The following is a 27982-nucleotide window of genomic DNA, read 5'->3' as shown; positions in this document are numbered from 1 at the left end:
TTAGTTCTTACTCCTTGCCAGTTACCCTTCTATAGATTCAAAAAAAATTCACAGACATTGTAATATTCACCATAATATTCATGTGACCTAGAGAGAGGTGACATACAATTTCCTACATCAGTATAAAACCAAAGAAAAAGGAAGTTGAGACATATGCACAACATGTAGGCAAAAACAACTTCTGACTCAGCTTAATATATTGCCACATTGTTTTCTTATATCATTTTTTACTGCTCATTTTAATCTATGGTAAAATAATGTCAAATGTTTACTTACACAATAGTCTTTCACAGTACTTATTAGGCGCATGCTGTATTCAATGTAACCACGAGGAAACAGAAAAATATGCATCCATATCCTACATTTGCAGTCTAAAGTCTACTATACCGGAATATTATTAAAAATTTAATCCAGAATTTTATCATTTATTAATTTTTTTTTCACCTTACATAATAGGGTTACTAAAATAATTACTAGTTTTCAAAAACAAAAGCATTTTATTCTTATTGTGGGAGATGGAAGTTTTGCTAAAATGCTTTCACTAGATATCTGTTAAATTAATACCTTAGAAGTGACTGTACTACTAATGAATATTTTGTTGTGTTAATAATTAAATGCCTTGTGCAGCACCAACACATCACAGATACACAAGAGACTGTCCCCATATAAAACATCACTATACTATTGGCATAAGATCTGAGACATTTCATTTTCAATCAGGTAAGCCTCTAAAAAACTGATCAGATGAAAGTTACATAGAAAAGTAGAAGCTCCAACAGATTAAAAAAGTTCCTTAGAGCCATGCTTGATGACTGGAGAGCTGAATGTTGTTGGCTGCTCTTCACAAAATTATCCTGCAAAATGTTTTTGCTCTTGATAGATTTAGATTACCTGTTCCTTGAAAATATGGTTTGGTGGTTACTAATATCACCAACCCCCTACTCTAAAATAATAAAGTGCTTAGCTTTGAGTTTATTTTTCTTTTACTCAGGAAAAACAGCATGGCCACTCTTCTTTAAAGTTTTATGAAGAGAACATATTTCAGTTCAATTATCAACTAAACCATGAAACTAAGGATAAAAACAGGAACTTGCTTTGAGTAGAGCATTCTATGCTGAACAGTAAGTCCCTCCCTCCCTTCCTTCCTTCCTTCCTTCTCTCTCTTCCATCCTTCCTTTCTTTCTTTTTGCAATTTTGAAATCACCCTATTGCTTATATAGTTTTTTAAAAGCATTAAATCTTGAAAGATTAACAGGATCTTTGAAAAGTGATTCCATTGGTATTGTTGAACAGAATATTAAGCTATGAAAAATTAAATTTAACCCTTTTTTAAAGTTATAAAATATATTATTACCCAGTATAAATATTAGCAAGTGAATATTGAAAGCCATCAACAAAGTGTAATTCATACACAGAATGTACGCAGCACCTGGCTCTGTTAGAGCCCAATAACTCTAATCTCTCTAATAGTATTTTTAATAATACTTGTATGATTGATGTCTATGAAAGTTAGTGAGATTTAGGCTATAATCACATCAGCAAAACAATGTTTAAATATCCGGTAGCATGTTTACATGCATGTGCATGTGTGCTTCTGAGAGAAAGAAAAAGAATGAGAATAAGCCTGGCCATTGGGTTTTCTATAATGAACTACATTATTTTTCAAGGTACAACAAGCAAGTTATTACCAACAGTATTTAATTACTTTTTCTAATTTATCATTGATGGAAGAAGGAAAGAAAAAAGCAAAACAAACAGTGAGACCTCAAGATTTCTCCCGCTGAATGAACACTGATAAGAAAATTCGGAATCATTGTTTCACCCAGTTTATACTATTCATGGACTAATGAACAGGAAGACTACAAATAAATTGAATGGTTAGTGAATCACATTGTTTTCCACCTTATGAACAGCAGAGACAGCCTCTGATTCATCCAGCTCCTACCCCCATCATTGTGATGCTCCTACACTCCCCTCCTCCAACCAACTAAATCAAATGGTTAACACTGAAGCACTCAATAATTGACAAATATTTCACTTTTTTGTGTAAAGAAAGATTAAAGCGTCACACTGTTGAGAAAATTCTAAGTATTATATCATGAGAGGCCCAGAAGATCAATTGTAGAGGACCTACGTGTAAATGGGCTGGCATTAGACATAATGGCAAAAAGCACACACTTCCCAGACCTGCAGGAGATAATTAGAGCCAATTACTAGGTGAAGTCACTGTATTCATTTGAAAACCAGACAATGTGTTGAACTGTGTGTGTGTGTATGTGTATGCCATAAAATTGTAACATAAAATTATAGCTGTGATCACATAAGTATTCTTTTTCATTAATAAGAAAAGTGATACACGGTCACTATAAAAAAATTAACATATCTAGATGAATGTATTGGAAAAGCATAAATCACCCATGAAATGACCACTCAGAAATAAGCAATATGAAAATTATATTGTAGTTTTTCTAGGATTTTTCCTAAGCATATGCTTGTAATACACACACACGCACACACAGACACACACACACAGATGCACACACATTTCTTTCTGCTAAAATATGGATCATTCTTTTGTACCCTATTTTTGTTTAGCAAACTACAACATAAACATTTTTTTCCAATAGCATTAAGTAAAAAAAAAAAAAAATCACAATTTCATTCTATGGATGTGCCATACATATATATTTAACCATTTATCTATCTGTGATAACCACTATGGCTAATTCTTTCTCCACATCTCTGATTTTTTTCATTGATATAATAGTATCAATGATCTCTGGAAGTAGATCAAGGTTTTGATTTTTATATACTATAAACATAAGAAAACTTAATTTGAAAATATATCCTTGAAACCCACGTGTTGACCACAAAGCCTATGATTTGTGCATAGACTGAGCCTGCTCACTTATAATCCCTCAGCTGTTAGACTCACTCATCCCTGATGGGTTGTCCTTGGATGAGTTCTGCCCATAGCTGATGAATAAAGAAAAAAATCAGAGGTTAAATAGGAGAAATAAAATGTTCAGCATGGGGCTTCCCTGTGGCACAGTGGTTGAGAGTCCGCCTGCCGATGCAGAGGACACGGGCTCGTGCCCCGGTCCGGGAAGATCCCACATGCCGCGGAGCGGCTGGGCCCGTGAGCCATAGCTGCTGAGCCTGTGCGTCCGGAGCCTGTGCTCCGCAGCGGGAGAGGCCATGGCAGTGAGAGGCCCGCGTAGGGCAAAAAAAAAAAAAAAAAATGTTTAACATGAAAGCAATTTTGAATTGGAGAAAAATAGGTTTAACATAAGACTATTGATCTTAACTATGAGAAAAGCTAAGGTGGCCAAGAGAGAAAAGGCCATGAGGGTGAAAGACAGACACTAGGAAGGAAAGGGTTGCCATTGTGAGGTGAGCATCCCCTGGATCCCATGCTCTTGTTCTCATTCTCAGTGTGTAACCAACACTCCGGCCATCAGCCCATACCAACTCTGCTGACTTGCTCCTCAGAAACAGTTCTGTATCTTTCATACTTGAAGCCTTAAAACCCAGATCATAAAAGAGATTTTCCTGTTCAAATTTAAAACCAGTCAGAACTGCACAACTTCTTTTGCCTTCTTTGAACTTAGGCAAGTTACTCTTTTCCACCAAAAGAAGCATCACTTTCTATAACTTCCAACATACACATCTTTCTGGAATATTATTCCCACCCAGCTGTTCTGGGCCTGACTAATAACATTGTCTCACATTGATGTCCTCTGTGAAAACAAAGAACTGGCAGTTTGTAGGGGTAGAAACAGCCATGGGTAGCTCATGCACAGCACCGTGCTAGACCTTTAATCTCTCTTTCCTTGCAAAATATCCTTTCTAGGTTGATTGTGTCCTCTAGAACTTTAATTTGCTTGCTAAAAAACAAGGGATAGCCTCAAACTTTTCCCTCAGAACATTCTCTCTGTTGCTTTGCTTTACCTGGAGTCTGGATTTCCTTTGAAAAAATCACTGCTTTTATCTCAGTGCTACCAGGTACCATAATTACATCTACTCAGCTTCCTTTCCCATTTCCTTTAACAAAGTTCTGAGTTATAAGCACTCTACCCAAAATATCTATTCCCGCCTCTCCCACACACATAACCAACCCTCCAGCAGGTGACCTATTTCTGTACCACAAGCAGCCAACTCCTTTAAAGGTCTCTTGTGAAGAAGTGGCTCAATTAGTTTTGAACTGTGTTTTTGATCTTACCTCTCTCTTGCTTCTTGCAGCTTTCCTCTAAGAATGCTGTATTCTCCCTCCTGAAATTCATTGCCTCCATCCACAGTTAATTTACTTGTAGATGTTTTAAACCATCCTTTGTTGTCAAAGATCTCTTTTGAGCCTAGTTTCTCTTCAAATAACAGTCCCATCTCTCCTTCCCTTAGTTACTACATTTCTCGAATTAACTGGCTAGCTTTACGTTTTTTTTTACTATAATATAACCATTGCCTCCTACCTTACAGTGAATTTGTAATTGTCAATTCTTAAAATCAGTTAGTGCTCTTACAAAATGAGTTTTGGTCTCCATCAAGTTCCTTTGATATCACTGAAGTATTTAACAATAGGACACTCTTTATTTGTTGAGATTTTCTTCTAGAGCTTCCATGGCATTATTCACTTCTGGCTTTTCATTTACAACTTTTTTCTGCTTTCTACATGGGCACCTCCTTTGTGAATAACCCCTTAAATGTCATTTGGATTTGGTCTTCACTCTTTTGTATTCTCTCTCCCCCTATTCTCCTTGGACAGGCACATTGGTCTCCATGGCTCTACTGTTATCTAAACATAGGCATCTGTCAAAACTGCAGATATTTGGGTTAATATTAAAAATATAACCTGAATTTTAAGATTGAAATATAGATACAGAAGAATATTAAACAACTTAGAAAAATCATACTCTGTTATTCCTTTCCTTCTATTGTTTCCCCTCTTTACTTCTGATATTTGGTTAATGGTATCACCAGTCACCCCATTACTCAACTTAGAAATCATCAAATCCTATTTGAATTATCCTTCTCTGTTTCTATGTCTTTCTACAACTCATTTCTAATCTACTTTTCTCACCACCATCACAATTACAGATGCATAGAACAGATTAAATACATTGATCAGACTCAAGAAACTTAAGAATTTTGATGGTTCTGTTAAAAGGGTTCAGTCTACATCTGCTATTCAGATCTTTTACATTTTGGTCCAAAACTCTTCTTCTACTCTCTATTCCTGCATAATTGTTCCTTTTATTCTACTCAAGCAGAATGAGTCTCTATTTCGTCTCTGCTCCCATGGCATGGTCACGCCAGTACTTACAGCTCTCCACTCCTGTTTCATTATGTTCTTATCATGTCTGTTCTAGTTAGAACTTCCTGAAAGCGGCAGCCATATCATTCATCTCTGTGATTCTCACACCAGCACAGCTCCAGGTAAGTATTTCTGACTCAAGAAATGTTTTAAAAAATAATTTCAGTAATTAAAATCATTCTGATATCTATAAGAATATGCTGCCTTTAGATGATGTTAATTCAATAGCAAAACATGCTTTAGTGTAGTTTTAAGTTTATTAAAATTTAGTGGATGTCTTTTCTTCAGTAGAATTCTAAGAATGTTCTTGAGCATCGGCATGGCTGCTTACAATACGCCCCATGCTATTAAGTGAAAAGTCTGAATATTTCTCCATGGTAGAGATAAAGAAAATAAGACTCATAGAGGTTAAGTTACTTATCATTGTCACAAAGCCAGTGGGTGACACAGTAAGGATTAAAAACACTTACTTTGAATTTCCATTCATTAACATATACACTCCATAAAGCATTCATTCAACAGTAGCTTCCCATCTCTTTATGAGGACAAATGAGATAATGTCTGTAAGACAATTTAAACTACTCAGGAAAAGCAAGCTATATAATTTGAGATGAATTTGATAAATTGGATTCACAAATAAGTAGATTGGCTCAAAACCTCGATGAGAGGAAGTTATTGTGTCATTTCCCCAATCATCTTGCCAATTTACCTCAAGCTTTACAATCTTACAAGTCTTCTATAGAGCTCAGCAAATGAACTTCTTGAAAATGAGTTTTGGTCTCAACTCAGTAAATTTTATTTATACTTTCCCCATATTCTCTCCAATAATTCATTGACCCATTACACCACCAAATCTACTACGCATCCAAACCAGAATACAAGCACATTTGCCTTGTTTCATGGCTAATATTTTAGCAGTAATCTCATATAACAATATGATTTGATATAAAAGCATTTTCTCTTTCATATTATTACATTTATGTGTAGGTTCCACATGATAATTCACTGTATAAGCCTCCAAGAACGTACTCTTTGCACAGCAGCCTTTTTCAGTAATAGCACCTACTACATAGGACCCAAGGGCACCCATTAAGTGCTCAATGATATTTTCTACAAGACATTTTTTTTGTCCTCTGAGAACATTTCTAGCACTCTCAGAAGGGCAATACAATCAGTGCAACCACCAATAGTTCTGAATTTAACAATGTGAATGCTATTGAAATAGCCATAGTATACAAAGAAGAAGCGGCTGATAGTGGGTAAATGTGAATCAGGAGCGAGCCAGACAAAGCTGGCCATGTCCTGTCTTCCTCTGTTTAGAAAAATAGAATGATTTCATTTAGGGCAGAACCGTGATCTGTTAGACAGAAATAGAGTAGAATACAATTTGATTTCATAAGCAAAACCTGCTCCAAGAAAAGTGGCTCTGTATAAACCAAAAATGCAATTTAAACAATACAATACATTTTAGATATCTGAATGTTCATTCGGCTTTACTATAAATGAAGTTTCACTTTAAGTGAATTATACTGTCACTTTTGGGAATCTAAATAAATCTTGCTCTCTAAGAAATTTACAGACATTGATATTCCCTTACAGTTTAAAATATCCCTGTTTACAAAGATAAGGCAGATGGGTACCAGCAGATGGGCATCGTGAGGGGAAAAGGAGAGGTACCCACCTGTTACTGTGCATGTGCCCATGATCCCAGGTTTACTGAGGAGACGGTTCTATTTTTACATTTTTTGTTTCAATTCTGAAGGGGGATTATGAAGGATAAATCATAGTTAAAACATTTTTACTGTATTAGTATTTTTAGAACTTAAATTTATCCCAAATGTAAAATAATGCCTGTCTTCAACAACTTCTCACAGAACAAGAATTACAAAATCTTCAGGAATTTAAGAAAATTCTTGCTTTGAACAGTCTATGAGTAATTAAAACTATAGTGCATGTGAGTTTATCAGTAGTGAAGTAGGGACAGAAATGTTAAAAGTTTTTGCTGTGTACAGAGAAAATTACAAATCCAGTAATCTCAGACTGATACTCCAGAAAGTACATATTAGTTTAGAAGTAATGGTGTAGGTGAGAGAAAATTACAACTTCAAAGACCCACAGATACACAACTCAGCTGGATTTAAGAACATTTTAACGTAGACATATTTACATACCTTCATTTGATTAGTAGTAATCCCACTTTTTACTGTTACTGTTTATTTTTTTTTGATTTTACCAAATTTCGTTTGATTTGAAGCAATTCACCTATCACTAGCATGCAATATATTTTGTGTGTCACCATTCTGTAGACATTGCCTTGTGATTGTCAAATGGCTAACAAATCCATTCAGCAAACATGGACTAATTGCTAATTATGTGCAAACTATGTTTGAAAAAACAAAAGTTATGTTGGTAAATAACACCTTTGGGGTTTCAAATGAACCTGCAATTTAGTTAGAAAAAGAGTTATAAATGGGTAAAATTAATTAAAAATGAGAGATTCATATTGCATTTCAAGAGGAACATAAATAAACAAAATATGTGGCATGACAATAAACGGGATGGCCAAATAATGAGTTACTTAATAAACAACATATTCTCACATGAGATTCCCCAGTGAATCAGTAAACTAGGAGTCACCTTATCTCAGTAGTAGCAAATATATGTCCCCTCACTTGGCCTCCTTGATTAATTGGGGGTGGCTTTCAGAAGTGTTATTTTCTTGAGCCAAAACCAGGTTTAGTTACAGTGATTACTCTGATTGGTTAGCACTGTGCCTATGAGTACAAGGAGGGAAGAGATAGTATTCACAGTATTATTTGCCAGCTCTCTCCTAGACCCCTCCTTCTTTTCATTCTCCATATGTTTTCAAGCTCCGTACACGGTCTTCCAAACATCTCAGCACTCTCTCATCCCTTACTTCGGCATTGTAATGCTCCCTGTTCTAGTCTCTCTGCTTCTAAACTCAGTAATGCATGCTGATAACTAAATTTTCTTTCTGAAATTTAAATATGAGCATGTCACCCCCTCCCCCTAAATTGAAACGGTTATAAAGTTTGAACTTCACTTATTTGGCAAATAAGAACATTCCTGATCTCACGACTTCACAAATATCTAGTCTCACGACAACCATCCTCACCTGTCTTGCCTGTTTCTCACTTTTCCCTTACGTAGTCCTAAGCTGAGTACTGCTCCTTGAACAGCCCCATTATTCATGACATATGTTTTCTCCTCTTCTTGAAATGCACTCCCTCACAAAGTTCACATGAGAATCTTCTCTTTTTCAAAATGTCAGTTCAAATAATTGCCTGTGAGGCCTTTCCCAACACCTTCTTTCAGGCAGCAGGTCCTTTCTTTTTGCTATCTGTATATTTCTATTGTAATGTTTGCTTTTTGTGGCTCTCCCACAAGATTGTAAGATCATGAGGGAAGGCTCATATATTCTTTCATTGGTGTCTTCCTAGGGCCGGAACATCACAATGGCCAGGGGATGTATTCAGTGAATGCTTCAGGAGAAGAAGAATAACTCAAGCTATGGTAGACAGTGGATGTGTTAGAGAAGACACAGATATCTGGAGGGCAGAGAGGAAGCTTCGGCAGAATCCTGGAGGGAACAGAGCAGAACTTCAGAGGCAGCAAAGGGGAGTACCAGGTGCGCTCCAGGGACAAAGGTCAAACTGTTCTGCCCACATGACAGACAGTTAATTGGGAAAGAAGAGTGCCTCGATGGATATGGTAGCTGGATCAGGTGGCTTTTGTCTAATAATTTTCTTTATTGGACACACTCAATCATCTGCAAACTAAGAATTCTTTAGCTATGAATCCATTTTCTAAGTTTGAGTGAAAATGGTTTTTATCAGTTTTCTGCAAATAAGACTATTATATTTTATAATTCAGAATGCACATGTACAAAGTTATGTTTTTAGTCTGTGTGTGTAGCATGTTTCTTTCTTCTAAAAATCAAGTATTGCTCATAGGCAGAATCCATCTGTAAAAAAAAATACAGAAAACAACAAAGCTTTTATTTGGTTGTGTGATACTCACTTATCCCAGTTTGACTATGTTATGTCATGTGTGACTAATGTCAATGCATCCAGCCACCTGCCTTCTCCCCACCAGCCACACAAGCTGCAGTTAAATTGGAGTGAAGTACATTGACAGACAAAAATATTTTTGGATTCACTGCTCAAGTAAAGCTTTGTTGAATCCATAGCAACCCAAGAAATACCTATATCTGTCTGGGTTACTAAGGAGGCAAAATATGGATCAGGAGGCTTGAACCCCTGAAAAAGTATCCCCACACTGGGAGCTGAAATGCAGATATTCCTTTCTTCCCAAACTGATTGCAAAGCAAAGACAAAAATCGGGAACAGACTGTCCATCAAGAAAGCAGCTGGAAAAATAAAAACAGTAAAATATGTAGTTGGCATGTTGCGTTTATATACTAGCCAAATCCCCAGAGGGAAAAATGCCATGTAGATTTCAGTCAATAAACAAATATCTGACAAGAGGTCAAATAAATCAATCCAGCCTGTTATAATATATCATATGCAGAGTAATGGGAATAGAATCATCATGATAACACCAGTAACAATGTGTTTGGTTTTAAATGGATTGTGTATCTGTCATCTGCTAACCTGAATCATATGGGAGTTTGGAAAATTTTTATTTGGTGTATGAAATGCTTTGAGCCCACAAAATCTGAATATGTGAGATTTCTATCTTGAGTTAAAACACCAGTGAAAGGGGCTTCCCTGGTGGCACAGTGGTTGAGAGTCCGCCTGCCGATGCAGCGGACACGGGTTGGAAGATCCCACATGCCACGGAGCAGCTGGGCCCGTGAGCCATGGCCGCTGAGCCTGCGCGTCCGGAACCTGTGCTCCGCAACAGGAGAGGCCACAACAGCGAGAGGCCCGCATACCGCAAAAAAAAAAAAAAAAAAAAAAAAAAAACAGTGAAAAAAAGTAGAAGAAAACTGAAGTAAAACTAGACAATTCAAACAAAGTATACAATTACGTGTGAATGTCTTCATTATATAAATATCTGCGCATTATAATTTGGCATTTCTATTATCTTTTCTTTCCCCTTTGCCTACATGAAATAAAAGAAACCTATTCCTTTTTCTAAGTTTCAGTCTCCCTTTCCATTTCTTGTCATTCAATGTGCAATTCATTCTTATGTTACCCAATGCAGACCTAGTCAAGCTTCAAACTCAAGATGCAAAGTGACAACTGCTTAAGTTATATTGCTGTACTGCACAACTACTAGCATACAAGGAAGAATACTTTGCTCTACCTATAAGCCCTCTTTAGAAGATTAAGTGGATTTCTGCAGGAACCACTCAGAGTTTTATTTCTCTCACCTAGCACAGTGCCTGAGTACCAGACACTCAATAAATATTTAATAAATGAACGTAACAGGAAAAAAGGAATCATTAAATACTTGAGTGCATACTTAGTGACAAGTAGTATAGCTTTATTTTATTCAAGTACCCATAAAAGTTTTTGATACTAGAAGTGTCATTGAGATAAATCACATATTTTCTCCTTTTATATCTCTGGGTTTAAAAATTTTACATGCTACGATGAATGTACTAAAGGATGTGGAGGTGGCACTTTTTAACACTAATTATGATGTCATTTTCAAAGGTAAATTTTTGTTCTCTTTCTTTCAGTATACGTGTATGAAATATATCCCTTGATTTTTGTTAATATTCACCAATTGGAAAGTTAGAAAAAGTATTTATGAATTAATTAATTTGTATCTATTATTTGCCTCAAAATAATAATAGATAATTTGTATCTATTATTTGCCTCAAAATGGAAGATTTCTTCATTTCATGAAAATGCTCCAGCCTCCAAGTGCTAGGATGGACAAGGAGGTCTCTAATTAGGGACCTGAGTCAGAGCCTAGGAAGACTAGGGTATTCCACCCCAAACCCTCCTGCTCCATGGTGAAAAGCATGTAAAATAACTTTGCTACCTCTCTCCTCAGCCAGGAAATATGCATGACTTCTGTGAACACCTGTTTAACTCAACCTGCTACACTGAACATTGTAAATAACCAAAATGTGGTTTCTTTACTTTCTTGCAGGAAACAGTATCTTACTCTTCCAGTGTTCAGTCACATTTAATAAAGATGAATCTTTCCAACAATTCAACACCCTCAGCTCTTTTAAAAACAAGGAGGCCGGGGCTTCCCTGGTGGCGCAGTGGTTGAGAGTCCGCCTGCCGATGCAAGGGACACGGGTTCCTGCCTCGGTCCGGGAAGATCCCGCATGACGCGGAGCGGCTGGGCCCGTGAGCCATGGCCGCTGAGCCTGCGCGCCCGGAGCCTGTGCTCCGCAACAGAAGAGGCCACAACAGTGAGAGGCCCGCGTACCGCAAAAAAAAACCCAAAAAAACCCAAAAAACAAGGAGGCCGACTTTTCGGAGATATTTTTTAAGTTTACAAACCGTGGTGTTCTTTCCATTAGTGATAGAAAAGAGTATTGCTTGCCAATCAGACATCAAAGGCTCCCCTCCTAGGTTGAGGCTTCAGGAATGGGGGTGCAATTATTGTTGAAAGGGAAACGGATTATTTAAGATCAGCTGCTTCAGTGCCCTGATACTGTGACAGGGTCTGCAGGTGTACAGAGTTTGCCTATTGATACAAATTGAATCTGAAAATAGCAATTTATTCACCAAATCAAGCCAATCACTGCAATGCAGTTTTCTCTTTCGGCTCTTACTTCCAACCAACCACTCTTAACGAATTTGCAACTTCTGTTTTACAGTGAACATTTCTGTTTTAGGAAGGGGATTGGGCGAGCTCTCATGGAAAGCCTTTCTTTTAGCCTTTTTAACTTTGAGGCTTTATTTTAGAAGACAGTTTGTTTATAGTTGTACTACTTAATCTAGGCAAAAATGATCAACACCTGTTCCAAATTGGTACTCCCCTCCCACACTCCTTTTTCTCTTCTCCACCAACTGCCATTTGCCTTCCATTACCCATAAAAAAGCAATCACATTAGCATCCTTTGTAACACAATTTCAAAACTTCAAAGGCACGCCAGAAATTCTAGAGTAAACTGCATCTTCTATATGCCAACATAATCAACTTCCAGGAAATGAGAAAGAACATAAAATAAAGACATATTTGAAGTGAATCTTTTGATTCTAACAGTTACTTCAAGTGACAGCTAACAGCCAAGTCAAGAATTTGAAACAAGTAAATGAAAGATAGTTTACCTGAAGTGAAGCAAACAGACCAAAGAACTCTCAATTTGGATCAAAAACTGGACAACTAAATGGACCCTCTCAAAGATCTGAATCAACACACATCCCTGGCATTTTGCCAGGCTTTCCAAAGCTCCTGGATGGAGAAAGATCCACAATGGCTAAGCACAGGTTGTTGTCATGGCTACAAGCAACCAACAGAAAAAGAAAGTAGCTTAAGAAAAAGGCAGTTGGGAAACACTTAAAAGAAAAACAGCCTGGACTGGAACAAATGCATACTTAAGTGAAATTTTTAGGCAAAGACTATATTCTTTATACAGACTCAAAGAATATAAACAAAGAAAATAAATTATATCAATAACAGACCAGACTATATTTTAAGGATATTCCATTTTATGAGGGTTTCTATCTGGAGGAGAAAAAGGAAAAAAAAAAAAAAAAAAAAAGCAAGAGGAAGATAAGGAGGAAGAGAAGTGATAGGGATAACAGTAGCTCTTGTTGCCAAAATTGTTTTCTTGGCCCTTCAGAAAAACAAAACCTTCATGCAACTGTCAGTCCATGTACTACTCTAAATTCTTTATCAGGAAGCCAACCAAATGAGAAATTTGTATTTTACCTTCAAATCAGTGTATTTTAATGTAAATGGATGATGGGAAAACATTGAACCTTTTAGATCAAATGATATAGAACTTTAATAGTCTGGTGAAAACTTTAGCAAAGATTGACCAAAACCAGATGATTAACTATTAAAGAGCAAAAGTTTCTGTTAGAATAAGCTAACTCCCACCATACTCAATGGCCATTGGTCATAATTTCCATGTTTAGGAGTGCAACACTCTATGGGCAACAGTGCACTGGAGCTGTTAAAACCTGTTAAATTTTCAGGAATTTTGTGATCCAGTTACTAAACACAGTCATTGTTAAAAATTAATATATAAGAACTTATGATTTAGTAAATTATATTAAAATCATTGCTTTACCAACTTTTACTCTTGTCAATGATCTCGAAGTTGTTCCATCTATTATAAGTGTATGGTACAGATAGTATGTAATGCACCGTATGTGCATCCCTTTTCAACTCCATGCTCTGTGATATCATGTTGGTAGCTTGAAGGACTCACACCATAGAAATTACCAAATACACAGGGCTTGATTTAGTGATTTGTTGATTATCTAAACTTGAGAGTGATGGAGAAAATATTAATACAGAATAAACTTAAACTGTGTCATATCTGTAGCCATTACTTGCACATAGTAGAAGAAGATGATGAAATGCTCTTCCAACATTTGAAAACTACTACCTGATTAAACAAATAAGTGCTTACATTGTTGATGAATGAATGAAGTTCTGAAATATGTCTTACTTCTCTTTTACTTCTGTTTTGCCTATTAACATAAATGAAAATATCAGAAGATTCATGTCAGAAGTATACTCATTTGTCATTTGCCAGTAAAATGAAAATATTCTGTAAGAATCATTTGGTTATGTGAAATTTAGCATGAAATATGTTATTGTAAATTGTGAGCTATTCATTCTTTATATCAGTAAAATATGTAATAAACATGTGTCTGTGTGAGTATGTTTGTGTGTACACATGCTAGGGAAGAAGTTATTGTTTACTATGGTACTGTATTCTAACTTTCTCTTCTAAATGGACATGTGAAAATTGTTTAGCATGTTTTATCTTAACTCTTCTGTGAAAAGCCAAGCTATCTGTTATAGGACACTACTAGAACACTGGACAAATGTAATGAAAAATGAAAACTAAGTCATTTCAAATATAATTCATGAGATGACCAAGAAAATCTAATATGAATGTTTCCTTACTCTTCATTAAGTATTCAAAAATCTCTATTTCTATTGAGGGAAGCCCCTTTGTTTCATTTTTCTCTCCAGACCGCAGGAGCACATTCAAAAGTACATAATTATGATCTTGCCATTGGCATCAAAAATTAAAATATTCTCTTTGGAAAAAAATCACGTCGGAGCATGAAATTAATATTGATCTACTTAATTTCCACTTGTTGCATTCCACTATGTGCTAAGTTAAAAGCAATCCCATTTTTGAAACAGTAGACTGAATATTACTAGGGGAAGGTGGGAAGGAGTGGTTACAAAGGCTTGAGGGAACTTTTGTTGATGTTTGAGATGTCCACTATTTTGATTGTGGTAATGGTTTCGCAGGTATACCCACATTTCAAAACTTACCAAGTTACTTTTTTTTTTTTTTTTTTTTTGCGGTATGCGGGCTTCTCACTGTTGTGGCCTCTTCCGTTCCGGAGCACAGGCTCCAGATGCGCAGGCTCAGCGGCCATGGCTCACGGGCCCAGCCGCTCCGCGGCATGTGGGATCTTCCCGGACAGGGGCATGAACCTGTGTCCCCTGCATCGGCAGGCGGACTCAACCACTGCGCCACCAGGGAAGGCCCACAAGTTACATTTTAAACATGCACATCTTATTCCCTGTCAGTCTTACCTCAATAAATCCATTTTGAATGTTTCTAAAAGATAGGTTAAAGAATATGTATACGTGCTTTTACTACATATATTTATATATAATACTATAATATAATATAATGCTATAATATTATATAATACTATGTAATACTATAGTATTATACTATATAGCATTAGTGTTACCACTGTGTAGCTGATTTTGTGCCTATGTTTTATCTTTTGTGCTATGTTCTTTTAAAAAAGTAACAAATGACTGCGCATGTGTATCAGCTACAAGGTGCTGGGATTGAGGCTTTCAATTAACACTGTAGGCATCACACCTGTTGGTGTTCAGCTGTAGCGGCGTTCTAGTCATCCTACTAATAGAAGAGACAAAGAGGAAGGTAATGCTGTGCCTCTTTGTCAAGACAAACCCTCCTGCAGCGTTATTAATCTTCAAGAAAGTTCCCCACCAGCTACTTTCCTGAAAATCCCGACAACAAAGCTGCCCTCGGGAATTGACCACAAGCCCAAGGAATACCTAGGACTCCTAGAATGTATGTATGCCAATCTCCAGCTTCAGACCCAGCTTGCCCAACCGCAGATGGCTATTTTGGAAAATTTAAAAGCATCCATGACACAACTGTCTCCTGGGAGAGAAAGCAAGAACTCCTCTCCCAGCCTTATCTCGTAATCTGTTGTTAAATCACTTCTCCAATTCAGTAAATGAATTGTGGAAAAATTAAAAAAAAGTAACAAACTTTATGATAAACAGTTATTATGTATTTTAAAGTAAGAAAAACACTATATACATAGAATGAATTCTTTTTTTTTTTTTTTCACAGCAATACCTATTTATTTACATATTATCTATAGTTGCCTTTGCACTAGAACAGAACTGAGTAGTTGAGACAGATTATTTCACCTGCAAAGCCTGAAATATTTACTATCTGGCTTTTTACAGAAAATGTTTGTCATCCTATGAGCTAGATCAAGAAATAGTATACTATCAGCATTAAAAAAAACCTCCCTTGTCCCCTCTCCCAGTTATAACACCGTCCCTAACCACTTTCCTGACTTCTAACACCATAAGTTACCTTTGTCTTTTTAAAAATCTCTATAGAAATGGAATTGTACATTTTTTTTGTAACTGGCTTCTTTCATTCAATATCATATTTATAAGATTCTTCCATGTTGCCACAGGTAGAAGAACTTCATTTTCATTTCTGTAGATTATTCATAGAATGTGTACCTGAAGCAAAATGATGAAGCAGGTGAATTTGTTCTTGATACCCACTCCCATCTTTCCTTCAATTACATGTGTTCTTTTTTTGTTTTGTTTTCATTTCCACTCCCAGATAATTTCCATTTTTCTCCCCTCCCCCAACCAGTCCCTCAATCCTCTCCCAGTACTTCCGAGCACTGCTAAGGATTAATGTGCTAGCTGGTTGCATTTCAATAAGCAAAACATATTCATTCTATACATAGAATGAATTCATTTTTAAAGTGAGAAACTTAGAGAAAAAAAGATGTTTAACTATTAAAGTTAGTTAACCTAAGACTTATGAGACTACAAATTTTAAACTTTCCTTTCTTGTACTTTCATTCTTAATATGTTTTTCTTCTATATATTTTAATAATACCTGTTACTTCTCTACATTGAAAAATATGTCATTTTAATACCTATTTACAGTACACACACACTGACACCTTAGAATAAATGACACCTTAATTTTGATGGATTACCTATAAATTTAAATAAAGGCTAGACAAATTTTGACATCTTCGAAGAGTTTTATTCTTTCTTAACTTAAAGTTTGACTATTAGAGTTGAATTAATCAGAAAGATAATTCTGGCAAAATTATGTTGGTCTGAAATAAAATTACCTTCTAAAAATAGCTTATATGAATTCTGTAATTTTAAACAAGTCTGTTAATATATTTTTTATCAATTTCTTGATTTATTCAATAAATATTTTGACTTAAACACTGATTATGCAAAAATGAATGAAAAAGTGATCTGCTGTCATGGAACTCATAATATCAAGGCAAGACAGATGAAATTATAATTTTGATAAAATACTTTAAAAACTGTTGGAATTTTTTCTTATCAGGAAAGGAGAGCAGAAAGAGAGGAGAATATATCTTCCTCCAATTTGTCCTGAGATGAAATTTATATGTAAAAAGCTGTGCAAAGTTAGAATAATGAGAAAAATATAATGTCTTCTTAAAAACAATGTTAATACTGTCTTTTGTAAGTTTTCACACCTTCTAATTATGTAATTCTTGAAAATATCCTATGTAGACTCTCGTGGAGGCCTGTCCTCAACCATAAAGAATTATCTACCTTTTTCAATATCTGCTATCTTTCCACCCCTTCTAAAAAGTGCTTCAGTGGTTAACCTCTTCATTCAAAAGCTAATATATCCCTACGTTCCCTACAAAGCAGTTTCCTTTACTGGCATAATTCCCCACCTGTGTTTTAAGAGCCTTGACTACGTTGTTTTGCCTTTTAGTTTGCAATGTGCTTTTGAATGATCAATATGCATTACGGAACCATGCTTATTCATTGTTTTTTTTCCAACCAGAAAAACACATTGCAATTCTGGCGAGAACATTTAAACATAAATAATACTACTCACCTAGTGCAACCTCTCATTACTCTCCATTTTTCAACTCCCAAACTCAAAGATTTCAGTTTGGTTTTCTATAATTATTTTTTCATTCTTTCCAGGTAACTTTCTCAGTTTAATAAATAATATTTGGAATCCCTTTATCTTCCTGTCAAAATCATTGTAAAAATGAACAGAGGGGGCTTCCCTGGTGGCGCAGTGGTTGAGAGTCCGCCTGCCGATGCAACGGACACGGGTTCCTGCCCCCATCCGGAAAGATCCCACATGCCGCAGAGCGGCTGGGCCCGTGAGCCATGACCGCTGAGCCTGCGCGCCCGGAGTCTGTGCTCCGCAACGGGAGAGACCACAACAGTGAGAGACCCGCGTACCAAAAAAAAAAAAAAAAAAAAAAAAAAATGAACAGAGGCCTTGGGACACTGACAACTTCACAATTTTTGAGCCAGCCACTTTTCTTGCTGGCTTAGTGAGCCCATTACAGAAAAAGACTGCATGTTGTCTTGCATGAGTAGAAGAAGAGATGTCCCAGGTGTACCCTGCATTGGACCTATAGCTTTAGACCAATAGCAAAAAAACATCTTCCATGAGCACAAATAAGCAAAGTGGAAGACAGTAAATTGTTCCCGTAATTCAGACTGCTTAGAAGAGCCTCTAAGACCCAGCACTCTTTCACAGAGTAGGTAATTTCAACTGAGATTGAGTATACTTCTGCCAGAATCCAGGTGCCTTATGCCTGAAATACTCTTTATGAAAAGATTAGTTTGCTCTTCATACCTCCTTAGAGCCTGTACCCTGCAGGTTGAGGGTCTCTCCCTCCATATGTTAAAGTTTACCTCCACTCTTCTCCCATTGCTAATTAAGGGTGTTGTCTGACGACTTAGGAAGAAAAATTCCAATTTTTTTACAACACAATCAAAAGTAGCAGATATAAGAAAATCTAATACATCCACAACTCCTAAAGTAAGTTTATTTATTTAGTATTTAAACAAGTCACTCACAGTAATCTATTCAAACTACTAGTAACACTGATACAGGAAACTTAGACTAACTAGCCCTAAAATTACATGTTATGTTTTCAAAGTTGACATTTTGAGAGTAAAATAAAGAAAAAGAATTACTGCTTCACACTGACTTTGTATTCAAAGCATAAATGAGTGAAAAAATCGAACCATTTATAAAGCTTTGAGAGAGCTGTAATGTTGCCTCTTTATTTATGTTTTTTTGTTCAACCATAACCTACTTTGAAAGCAGGTGTTAAGAAAAGAACCAATAATGAAAACACAGTGTAATCTAAAGCTGGAAACATCCATATTTTTTGTAATGAGCAAACAGATAAAAAACAAGTTATTTCAAAAAATTAAAATATATGTATATATAATGAAGTTAAAAATTATCCATATTTTCTGCAGCTTACAATAATAATTTCTTCCAGAACTTTTAACTCTTTTCTTACCTGTAAAATCCAATTCAAGTAACACATGTACCCTCCAAAATACCTTGTTATTCTATGTTTAAAATATAATTTTATAAGATATTGCATTTTTCATTGTTTGAGTATTTATAGATCCCTTTTCCATTATTTATGTCTGAAATATTTGCCTTGCTAGGGTACTTTATGGAGAATTAACAATATTTGTATTGTTTTTGATTTATTATTACAGAGTTAAGAGAAGCTACCTTTGGAAACTACTCTTTTCAAAGAGACAGAGCCCTTCTGGTCTTACTAAGACTTCATATGATTTTGTAGAAATTTGCCAATGAAAAATAGAGGAAAAAATAATTTCAAAACAAATGTTCACAAAAGTTTTAATAAGAGGAACAATTCAACAGAGAGCACAGGTGCACTTGTACTGGCAAGAATTTTGCAATTAGCCATTGGGCTTCCAGTGGAAGCTGTTAGAAAAGTCAGCAATCATAAACTGTAGATGTGAAGGCAATTGCTAAATGTTTTTTTTTTTTAATTAAAATTTCAGCTTTAATAAGAAAAAATTAAGAAGTAAATATTTTCAATTTAGAGAAGTATAACATTGTTTGTATTTATGCAAAAATTCTGTTGATATTAAAAAAGAAAATGGTCTCCTTTGTCCTAAGGTTTATACCTAAAACCAGAATGTTATTACATGTTATTGACACAGTTTGAATGAGACTCATTATAAGACTATTTGGACAAATTTCTGTGCTATTTTTTAGTTTGAGTTAAAAATAAACTGTGAAAGCATGAGTACCATTAGCTATATTGTATAAAGGGCACAAAATTTAAGAAGATAGTTTTTAATACATATATGAGGATTGATGCTGTTCCAGGCAAGTTGCTGAGTAACAATTTGAAGAGCTTGCCTCCTAAGTACAGCAATCTGTTTTGAAGCAATGTTTTGAAGCAGTAAGTATCAGTTATTAGTTGTAGACCTATCAGAATGTTTTTTATAGTTTGCAAAATCTGAGTCCCTGAATTCTAGCATTGACTCAAGTTTTTAGTCTGTTTGCTAAGTTTCCTTCTAAATTGTTAAAAAAAAAAAATTACATAGGTCTGAGGAAACCCTTGGAATACAAGCTGGGCACCCTACCCTGACTTTTGGTCCACATTTTTTTTTTTTTTGCCATTCCTTCAACATAAATGTACAAGTAAGGAGGCTATAATAGTCACCTTCATACCAATGAGAATTAGAATTTCTCTCTTTCTTTCTGTTGTGATTATTTATTATAAAATAGTACATCTATCTTTTTACTGGATTTTGAAGCAGGATAATGATATATTTTCTACGTTAGAGTTGTGGGTGACTGCAACGAAAAGTTAATGTTCATATATATGATAGCACCAGGTAAGCAATGAAAAGGTAATAATGAAGGGGGATAAAAGGAACTAACCCAATGTTCAGGAAGTGTTTTTTCAGAGATACAGAGGGGCTGAGTTCATCTGTCACAGATGAGACACAAAGGACTGAAGGAAAAAAATATGGAACATTAATAGGAAAAATTGCTGTTATCCAACCTCTGGGAAGACAGATGTTGGAACGGTGTGCTAATGAAGGTATGTTGATTTAAAGAATGTCTTTCTGCCTGGAACAAGGGTGTGAAGCCATGATAATCAGTGTTGTGACAGGTGTCTTATGATCTTTAAAGGAGGACAAGAGAATTTTGAAAATTCTACCCTTCACAAATGCTATATTCACATCACTGAGTCACTGGTCCCTGGAACTGCCTACCTCTCTGATATCTGTGATATGAAATTATTAAATGTCTTTATTGCTTAAGGAATATTTGATTGAGTCTTCTTATACTGGAAATCATTCCCAGTCTGTGAAGCAAGACATTCAGTATCTTTTGAACACTTAATGTGCATTTCAATTCAGTGTTGATAAAATAATAAATGAGACATCTATTTACTGAAGACAGCAAGGATTAGAAAGAAATTCAGACTCAAATTATTTTATAAGAAAATCACTGTTACAACTTACAAACTTGAAAAGGATGGTGTTTTATTTTAATTTTCATAAATAAAATAGACAGCAATATACTCATACATTTTATACTATTTGAACTGTGAATAATAGCATACATATATAATAATCTAAGGCCAGTTCATTACATTTTCAATACACTCATCCTGCCTATGACATTCATACCAAAATCTTCATTATTGGTGAAGTGGGATTTTACTAATGATCTTCCAGCTTGTTTTGTTAAAGCAAAACAAAAACATAAACCAATGGACACTGTAAAATACATATTTGTGCTCTACCTGTGCCATCCTGGGCCCAGGAAACTACATGGTGGAACCAACTCTGAAGGAATAAATATAGTAAACATTTTTTTTTTCTGAAAAATATACTGTGACATTGCTTAGGTCTAAAGTTTTCATGCTAGATTGTTCTTCCATTTCTTAAAATTTTATCTGTTCAAAACAATTTAAACTATTCAAAGTATAATTTAATGCACATAAGTTCAGAGATATCTCACTGCTGAAAGTTTAGTCTATTTGTTTTACTATCTTAGTCAATCCTAGAATAATATTTCATTCCTACAGAAAAGAATTGCATGATTACATAATGAATATAGTGGTCTTGAAATATTGTGCTCTGTTTGTTGTGTGTACACATATACACATATGCATATATGTATATTCATGTATCTGTACATGCATACCTTGTTATTACATAATGCTTAAAGAGAGGAAAATGCAGGTTCAATGATTATCAAATAATTGTTAATTTCTTCATGACATTTTTGAAGTTCAAAGCTGAAACATTTGCTCAGTTGTTTCACAATTAGATTTCACACCAGAGGTATGCCACAGGATACAGTGGCAGGCAGGTATGTACAGTCCAAATTGTGCAAGTCACGTAGAGGGCATGTGTCTCTTTCCAAAATGTCCTATCAAGGTTTATTCTTATATGGATGTGCTAGACATAACATTTACTTGTATATATATATATATATATATATATATATATATATATATACACATTGTACATTAATAGATATAATCCCCACTTCAATTCTTCTATTGTATTTACTCAGAATTCCCATAATGGCTGAATTATGTTCATAGAGTTAATACACAGTTTCTAATTTCTTAAGCAAACACCTGCAGCTGTTCATTACAACATTATGCTTCTCTTAACTTTTGAACCTTTTAAAACTAAACTCAGAAATTGGACTTCAATAAAAACGAAGACTGCTTCAAATACATAAATATGCAAGATATAGTTATATGATTTAAACTATATGTTAAAATTATATTATGAAAATTAAATTATATATTAATTTTTGATTTGTTAGGGAAAAAAATGGATGGTAATTATGAGAAGGCACCTAAGGTAAATTTGAACATGAATTAATTAACTTTGCTTGGAATCAAGAAATCTCCCCACCAAATTTGTCTTCACAACAATCTCAAAAAACTGAAGAGGAAAAAATATATCAGAGCAAACATATCACTACTTCCACAGCACTACTTACAGACAGGTTACCAAGGATGAGAACTGTTGTCCTATCTGTGCGTAAAATAATACAAATATTTAGAAATTTAGCACATAATCCAACATTTGTTCTTGGTTGATTTTCTCATCTGCTTAAAATTCTGACCACACTCTGATTTTAACCTTGAAAACTTATAGACATAAATCATTAAAACTGTTCCAAACAATAAAATGTTAAAATATGACAAAAAAGAACAACTCTTATATATTTTCAAAGCTCTGATAGATTTTCTCTTTTCAAAGTGATTAGTCATGCTGTTGTAGGAAATTGGAACAGCACAGGAGCATTTTAGGAGAGTCACTGTCTGTTCTAAATCTAAAAAGGAAAAACATGAAATGCCACATCTCATAATAAACAAAATGTATTCAGACACAACTGTAAGGAGGAATATTTTGTAGGGGAATGCATGTGCCTTTCACAAAAATGTTGTAGGTACTGTGAGATTGGTTTTGCCCCACTGTTTCATGTTTTATCTGTATTTATAAGCTAAAGTACAATTCCCCAAATCAAGTTTCCAGCCATTCAAATCTCTATTCCTACATAAAGCTGTAAACCCACTAATCTCTCAGCCTTTTGATAAGTCAACACTGTAATCAATAGCATGCTGCCTTTAGGTCTCAGGGGCATCCTTTGATTAATACAAGCTTTCCAAGAGAAACATACGAGAATCATATCATTGCAACTGCATCAGACTGTCATGAAACTTTGGGAAACTGAGACATTCAAGGGAAATGTGAAAATGAACAGTAGTAGATAAATGTCAATTTCAGAGGTTTGGACATTTTGTTATATTTAAATTAAAGGCAATGTTATTTTGGTTCCTTCCTGCTCTAAACATGCTGGTTTTCTCTTTTAGGAGATTCTGATAAAATATGTGATCATCCCTTGCCAACATTTTCGATTCCTCTTCTGTGCAGACAGCGGGGTTTATATGATAAAATTTTAATGACCATGGACCTGCATAGCAAGCTAGGCACTGGCACATTTTCAATAAGGCTATACATTTGTTAAGACTGGCATTGGGTGGAATTCTCTAAGTGGAAGCCATCATGGCTTGAAAAGCAGGCTTAGTAGTCATAGAAGCTGCTCCGGAGAAAGCATCATTATCATGCAGCAGTCGTGGGATGAAATGGGGATTTATGAATCACTGCCAAGGAAACTAAATTACGGGCTGTAAATTAAAACTGGGGTTTAACATATACCTGACACTAGGCTGGAGGATCTAGTTTTCAGATTACCCCACAGACTTAGTTAAAAGCAGCTTTAGAGTACCCCTCAATCCCTGATACATTCCCTTCATCTTTCCACAAAATCCTACACTATTTTCTGGTTACAGTGTCATAAGGGGGAAAAGTCTAAATCAACTCAGGAGAGGTTTTGGATTTCTTTTTAACTTCTTTTCAACTCCAGGTTAAGTAGTGTTGGAACTGGGGGAAAAATGCTCACTTTATTAATGTTAAATCATGAAGTTATGGTACTTGCTTGGTTTGCACAGAAATGGTTTTGGGGCTTGGCTTCTTGATTCATATATGTATCCTCAACCCTGAGCCTGGGTATATTTACACTTTCTGTAGGTTTACTGTAGCTATTCTATGAACAGATAGAAAAATCCACTATACATTTTAGATTTTAAAAATGTTATTTAAAGATTTGTTGTTGTTCTTCATAACTATGGCCATCTTTATGAACTCTTATGATCCCAAGTATAAACACAAAATCTGAAGGCTTGATTCCAAATCTGTATGTACCATCTTACAGAAATGATCAGGTGTCTGTTGAGTACACAATGCTATTCTTGTTTTGTTGTACAAATCTGATACTAGGAGAGTTCTTTCTGTGGAACTATATTGCAGCTTTCACATGACAGAAATATTTTGAAAGTTCTCCTCTGGCACCAAGCACACTGTCACAGAGCATAGAAATGAGAGATGGAAACTCTCAGATAGGTCATGGTTCAGGACTGTTCCATTCCATAAATGAAAATTTATTACTGCTATTCTTCAATATCTTAGAAAGATAAAATTAACTGGATCTTCTTCTAGTAAAAACGACCAGTTTGAGAATGTAGGGGCAGAGTTTATTTACCCCCATAAACCTTAAGTCTTGGCCAATGGAGAAATGTCTTTCTGAGAAATAAGAATATCAGAATATTGGCATACAGAGTGATTTTTTGGTAATAAAAATAGTGAAAAGGTTACTGTAATGGAAATGAAAAGACTGTGGTGGTGAGAGGGCTGGAGGAAAGACTTTAAATATTAGAATATTGTTGTGAGATAGTACAGTAAGGAAAAGAATTCCCAGAAGCTTAACATTAAGGTATAAATAACAGTTCATATGGAAATGATGAAAACAGCTGTTAAACAGAAATCACACATGCTTTAAAATAAGTTACAAAAATTCCACTTGAAATCAAGAACTCACTTAGAATCCAAGGAAATCACCTCTGATAATGGCTGCCAGTATAAGAAATTGTTTGGGGTTTTATATTATAAAATGAAATAAATTTTAATTTAAGATGAATGTTTTTGGAGCAAAAATATTATAACAGTGATTACATTATGAAAAGACACATACCTCAAACATTTTCCAGATATATTTTAAGATCACTGTAGATCTGAGAGAGTATGAATAAAATGATTGTAAACATAATTACTGTAGATAAGTATAGTAATTTAAATGCACATGTATATGTTTAGGATTTTAGAAAACTGCAATCAGGTGTGATGTTTATAGTATTAATTTTTAAAGATAATTGATCATAAGGTAATAACATAGTAGATTGCCTTAACAAACATACACATGCCCCAAATCTAAGTTAATTAAATTTGAACCAAACTGTATCCAATTTCCTGATGAAATTACAAATCTAATACTTAAAAACACCTAGTCAAATAATCTACTCTTTCCCATGATAGTAAAGCACTTAAACAATAATAATCCATTAATAAGACTTTTTTTTTTTTTTTTTTTTTTTTGCTGTACACGGGCCTCTCACTGCTGTGACCTCTCCCGTCGCGGAGCACAGGCTCCGGACGTGCAGGCTCAGCGGCCATGGCTCACGGGCCCAGCCGCTCCGCGGCATGCGGGATCTTCCTGGACCGGGGCACGAACCCATGTCCCCTGCATCGGCAGGCGGACTCTCAAACACTGCGCCACCAGAGAAGTCCCATTAATATGACTTTTTTTTTTTAATATGACTTTTTATAAAAATAAACATTGAGATCATATGGAAAACCTGGAAATATGTTTTTCAATAACCAATGGCTTATGAAATTTTTAATCTAAGTAAAAACAGTGGGAGCAGGGAAGAGTGTTGCCAGGAAGAAATACTTAATACATTTTGCTGCTAAAAGGTTAGTATTTTGGGGAAACAATATAGATTCATCTATGCAAATAAAAAATTTACAGTTTGAATAAATAATTAACTACCAAAGACATAAAAATACTTATTTTTATTTCAGAAGGAAAATTCTACTCCTCCAAGACTTAAAAAATTAAGTATCCTATATTCACTTTGAATATTTTTCTCCATTATAATTGTTAATTTTGAATGAGGTATGAAACATTGATAGATATATTTTAAATTAAAATGAGAATTCGTCAGTATACCTTATAAATGCAAATGCACGGCTCCAAATGAACATGCTAATGTTTGGGGCATATCAGGCAGAGTAGGCATTTTGTTTGTTTGTTTTGTCTTCCCAGGATCACTTTCCCCTTCAAGGAGTCCCCCTCCCCAACAGTCAGTCCAAGAATGTCAGATAGAGCTGACCACAAACACATCCCTTCCTGCTCAAAGTTTGGACAAATGACACAGGTCTGGCCATTCACAATATTTGATCTACTAATCACACTGACTAGTTAAGCCTGGAGCATTTGATTTGAGACATGGTAATGAAATTCTCTTTCTGGACTCTTTCTAAAACAGCAAAGATAGAATAACTAACACTTAGGAAATGTTAAGTAAGTGTACGGCCTTCTAGACACTGCCTGTAATAGCTAATGTAATCCTCCTGATAACCTCACTTTTTTTTTTTTTTTTTAGGTGAAGAAGAAAAGAATAGCTTTATTGCTTTGCCAGGCAAAGGGGGCCACAGCAGGCTAATGCTCTCAAAATTATGTGTCCCACCTTGGAGGGAGTAGTGAGAAGTTTTATAGTAATCGTTCAAAGAGGGTGTGTTAGGCTCGTGAACATTCTTCTGATTGGTTGGTGGGGAGGTAAGTGGGAGGTTGGTGGCATCATCAACCTTCTGGTTCCAACCGGTCTGGGGTGATAACCTCACTTTTAATGAGCAGGTAGGGAGTAGAGGTGGCCAAGGAACACTTAGTGAAAAGAGCCTTACTAGAAAGAAAGCCTCAATGGAGCAGAGTTGATCTAGAGATGGGAAATAAAAGGAAAGCCCAGGTACTGACAACATTATTCGAGCAACAGGACATAGCTGACACTCAAGTCAATGCAGCCAATGCCTGAACTTTTCAATACTATCAGCCAATATGTTCCCTTTTATGTTTAAAAACAGTTGGTACAGTTGGATACTGTTTCTTAGAGTGAAAAATATCTTGATGAAAAAAGTAGGATAATGTATTACTTTTGAATTTTTATTTCATTTAATTATTATATTTATATTTCCTTTAATGTTCTATATGCAATTCAGTAGACATGCAATGTCTAGATAGATGATAGATAGATATTATAGGTAGATAGATAGATAGATAGATAGATAGATAGATAGATAGATAGATAGGAAGAAAGAGTGATTGAGAGAGGAGACTTAGAACTTTAATCTCAAATGAAGAGGAGTTTGCTTACTGGAAAGACAGAAATGAAAGGTCCTTGTTTTCTCTCCCTGTCTCTTCACTAACTTTTCCAAGACTGGATTGTTATAAGAATCTATGAAACAGGTACCATAATAACGTGGCAGAATAAACGCTCACAAACAATTGCATTTGCTCCCTTATGTGTTCAACCCCCGGCATTACACAAGGTCATGTGACTGCTTCTGGCCACTGAACTGTGATCTAAGTGAAGTGTGTCACTTCTAGGTTTTGACTACAGAAAACACACACACACAATTCTCCATTCCCTTTCTATTTTGTTGCTCTGGCAAAGCCCCTAGGTTCCCAAAGGTGCATCTCCAGTATGGGTTCATATTGTCATCCTGGATCCCTGAATAACTGTGTGGAGTGGAGGTGTTCTGTTATGCATGGGGTTTGTAGAACAAATGAGAAGAGAAGTTTCGTGATGTTGAATCTCTGAGATCTTGCAATTTGGGGAGAGGTGAATTGTTTTATTTTACTACAACATGACCTAACCTATCCTGATAATTGCAACACCTCTGTACTTTTGCTGGAAATAAGCTATAGAAGATAGTCTCCTGAGTTCACTCTATCTCTATAATCTCCTTTAAGTC

General features: G+C 35.4%; 1 protein-coding gene and 1 long non-coding RNA gene across 13 annotated transcripts in view; one reads left to right on the top strand and one right to left on the bottom strand.

Annotated features, from left to right (window-relative positions):
* Positions 1 to 12933, top strand: part of LOC132593859 (uncharacterized) — a 33461-nt gene extending 20528 nt beyond the window's left edge. Inside the window, exons 2-4 of the long non-coding RNA XR_009559806.1 lie at positions 5367 to 5433; positions 8773 to 8960; positions 11402 to 12933. This is a non-coding gene — a long non-coding RNA (uncharacterized lncRNA). The remainder of the gene's footprint in view (positions 1 to 5366; positions 5434 to 8772; positions 8961 to 11401) is intronic.
* PCDH9 (protocadherin 9) overlaps positions 1 to 27982 on the bottom strand; it is a 976220-nt gene that overhangs the window by 741139 nt on the left and 207099 nt on the right. The window contains exon 3 of one of the 12 annotated variants that reach the window (XM_060288151.1): positions 9090 to 9296. The exons of the other annotated variants lie outside the window; for them this stretch is intronic. Within the exon in view, the coding sequence (XP_060144134.1) occupies positions 9231 to 9296 (66 nt within the window). The 3' untranslated portion in view covers positions 9090 to 9230. Of the gene's footprint in view, positions 1 to 9089; positions 9297 to 27982 lie in introns of those variants that run through there. 12 annotated transcript variants of the gene reach the window in all.

Source organism: Globicephala melas, chromosome 18, assembly GCF_963455315.2.
Source record: "Globicephala melas chromosome 18, mGloMel1.2, whole genome shotgun sequence".
In the NCBI taxonomy this organism is placed as follows: Eukaryota; Metazoa; Chordata; class Mammalia; order Artiodactyla; family Delphinidae; genus Globicephala; species Globicephala melas.
This window is presented reverse-complemented; position numbering and strand designations above follow the sequence as displayed.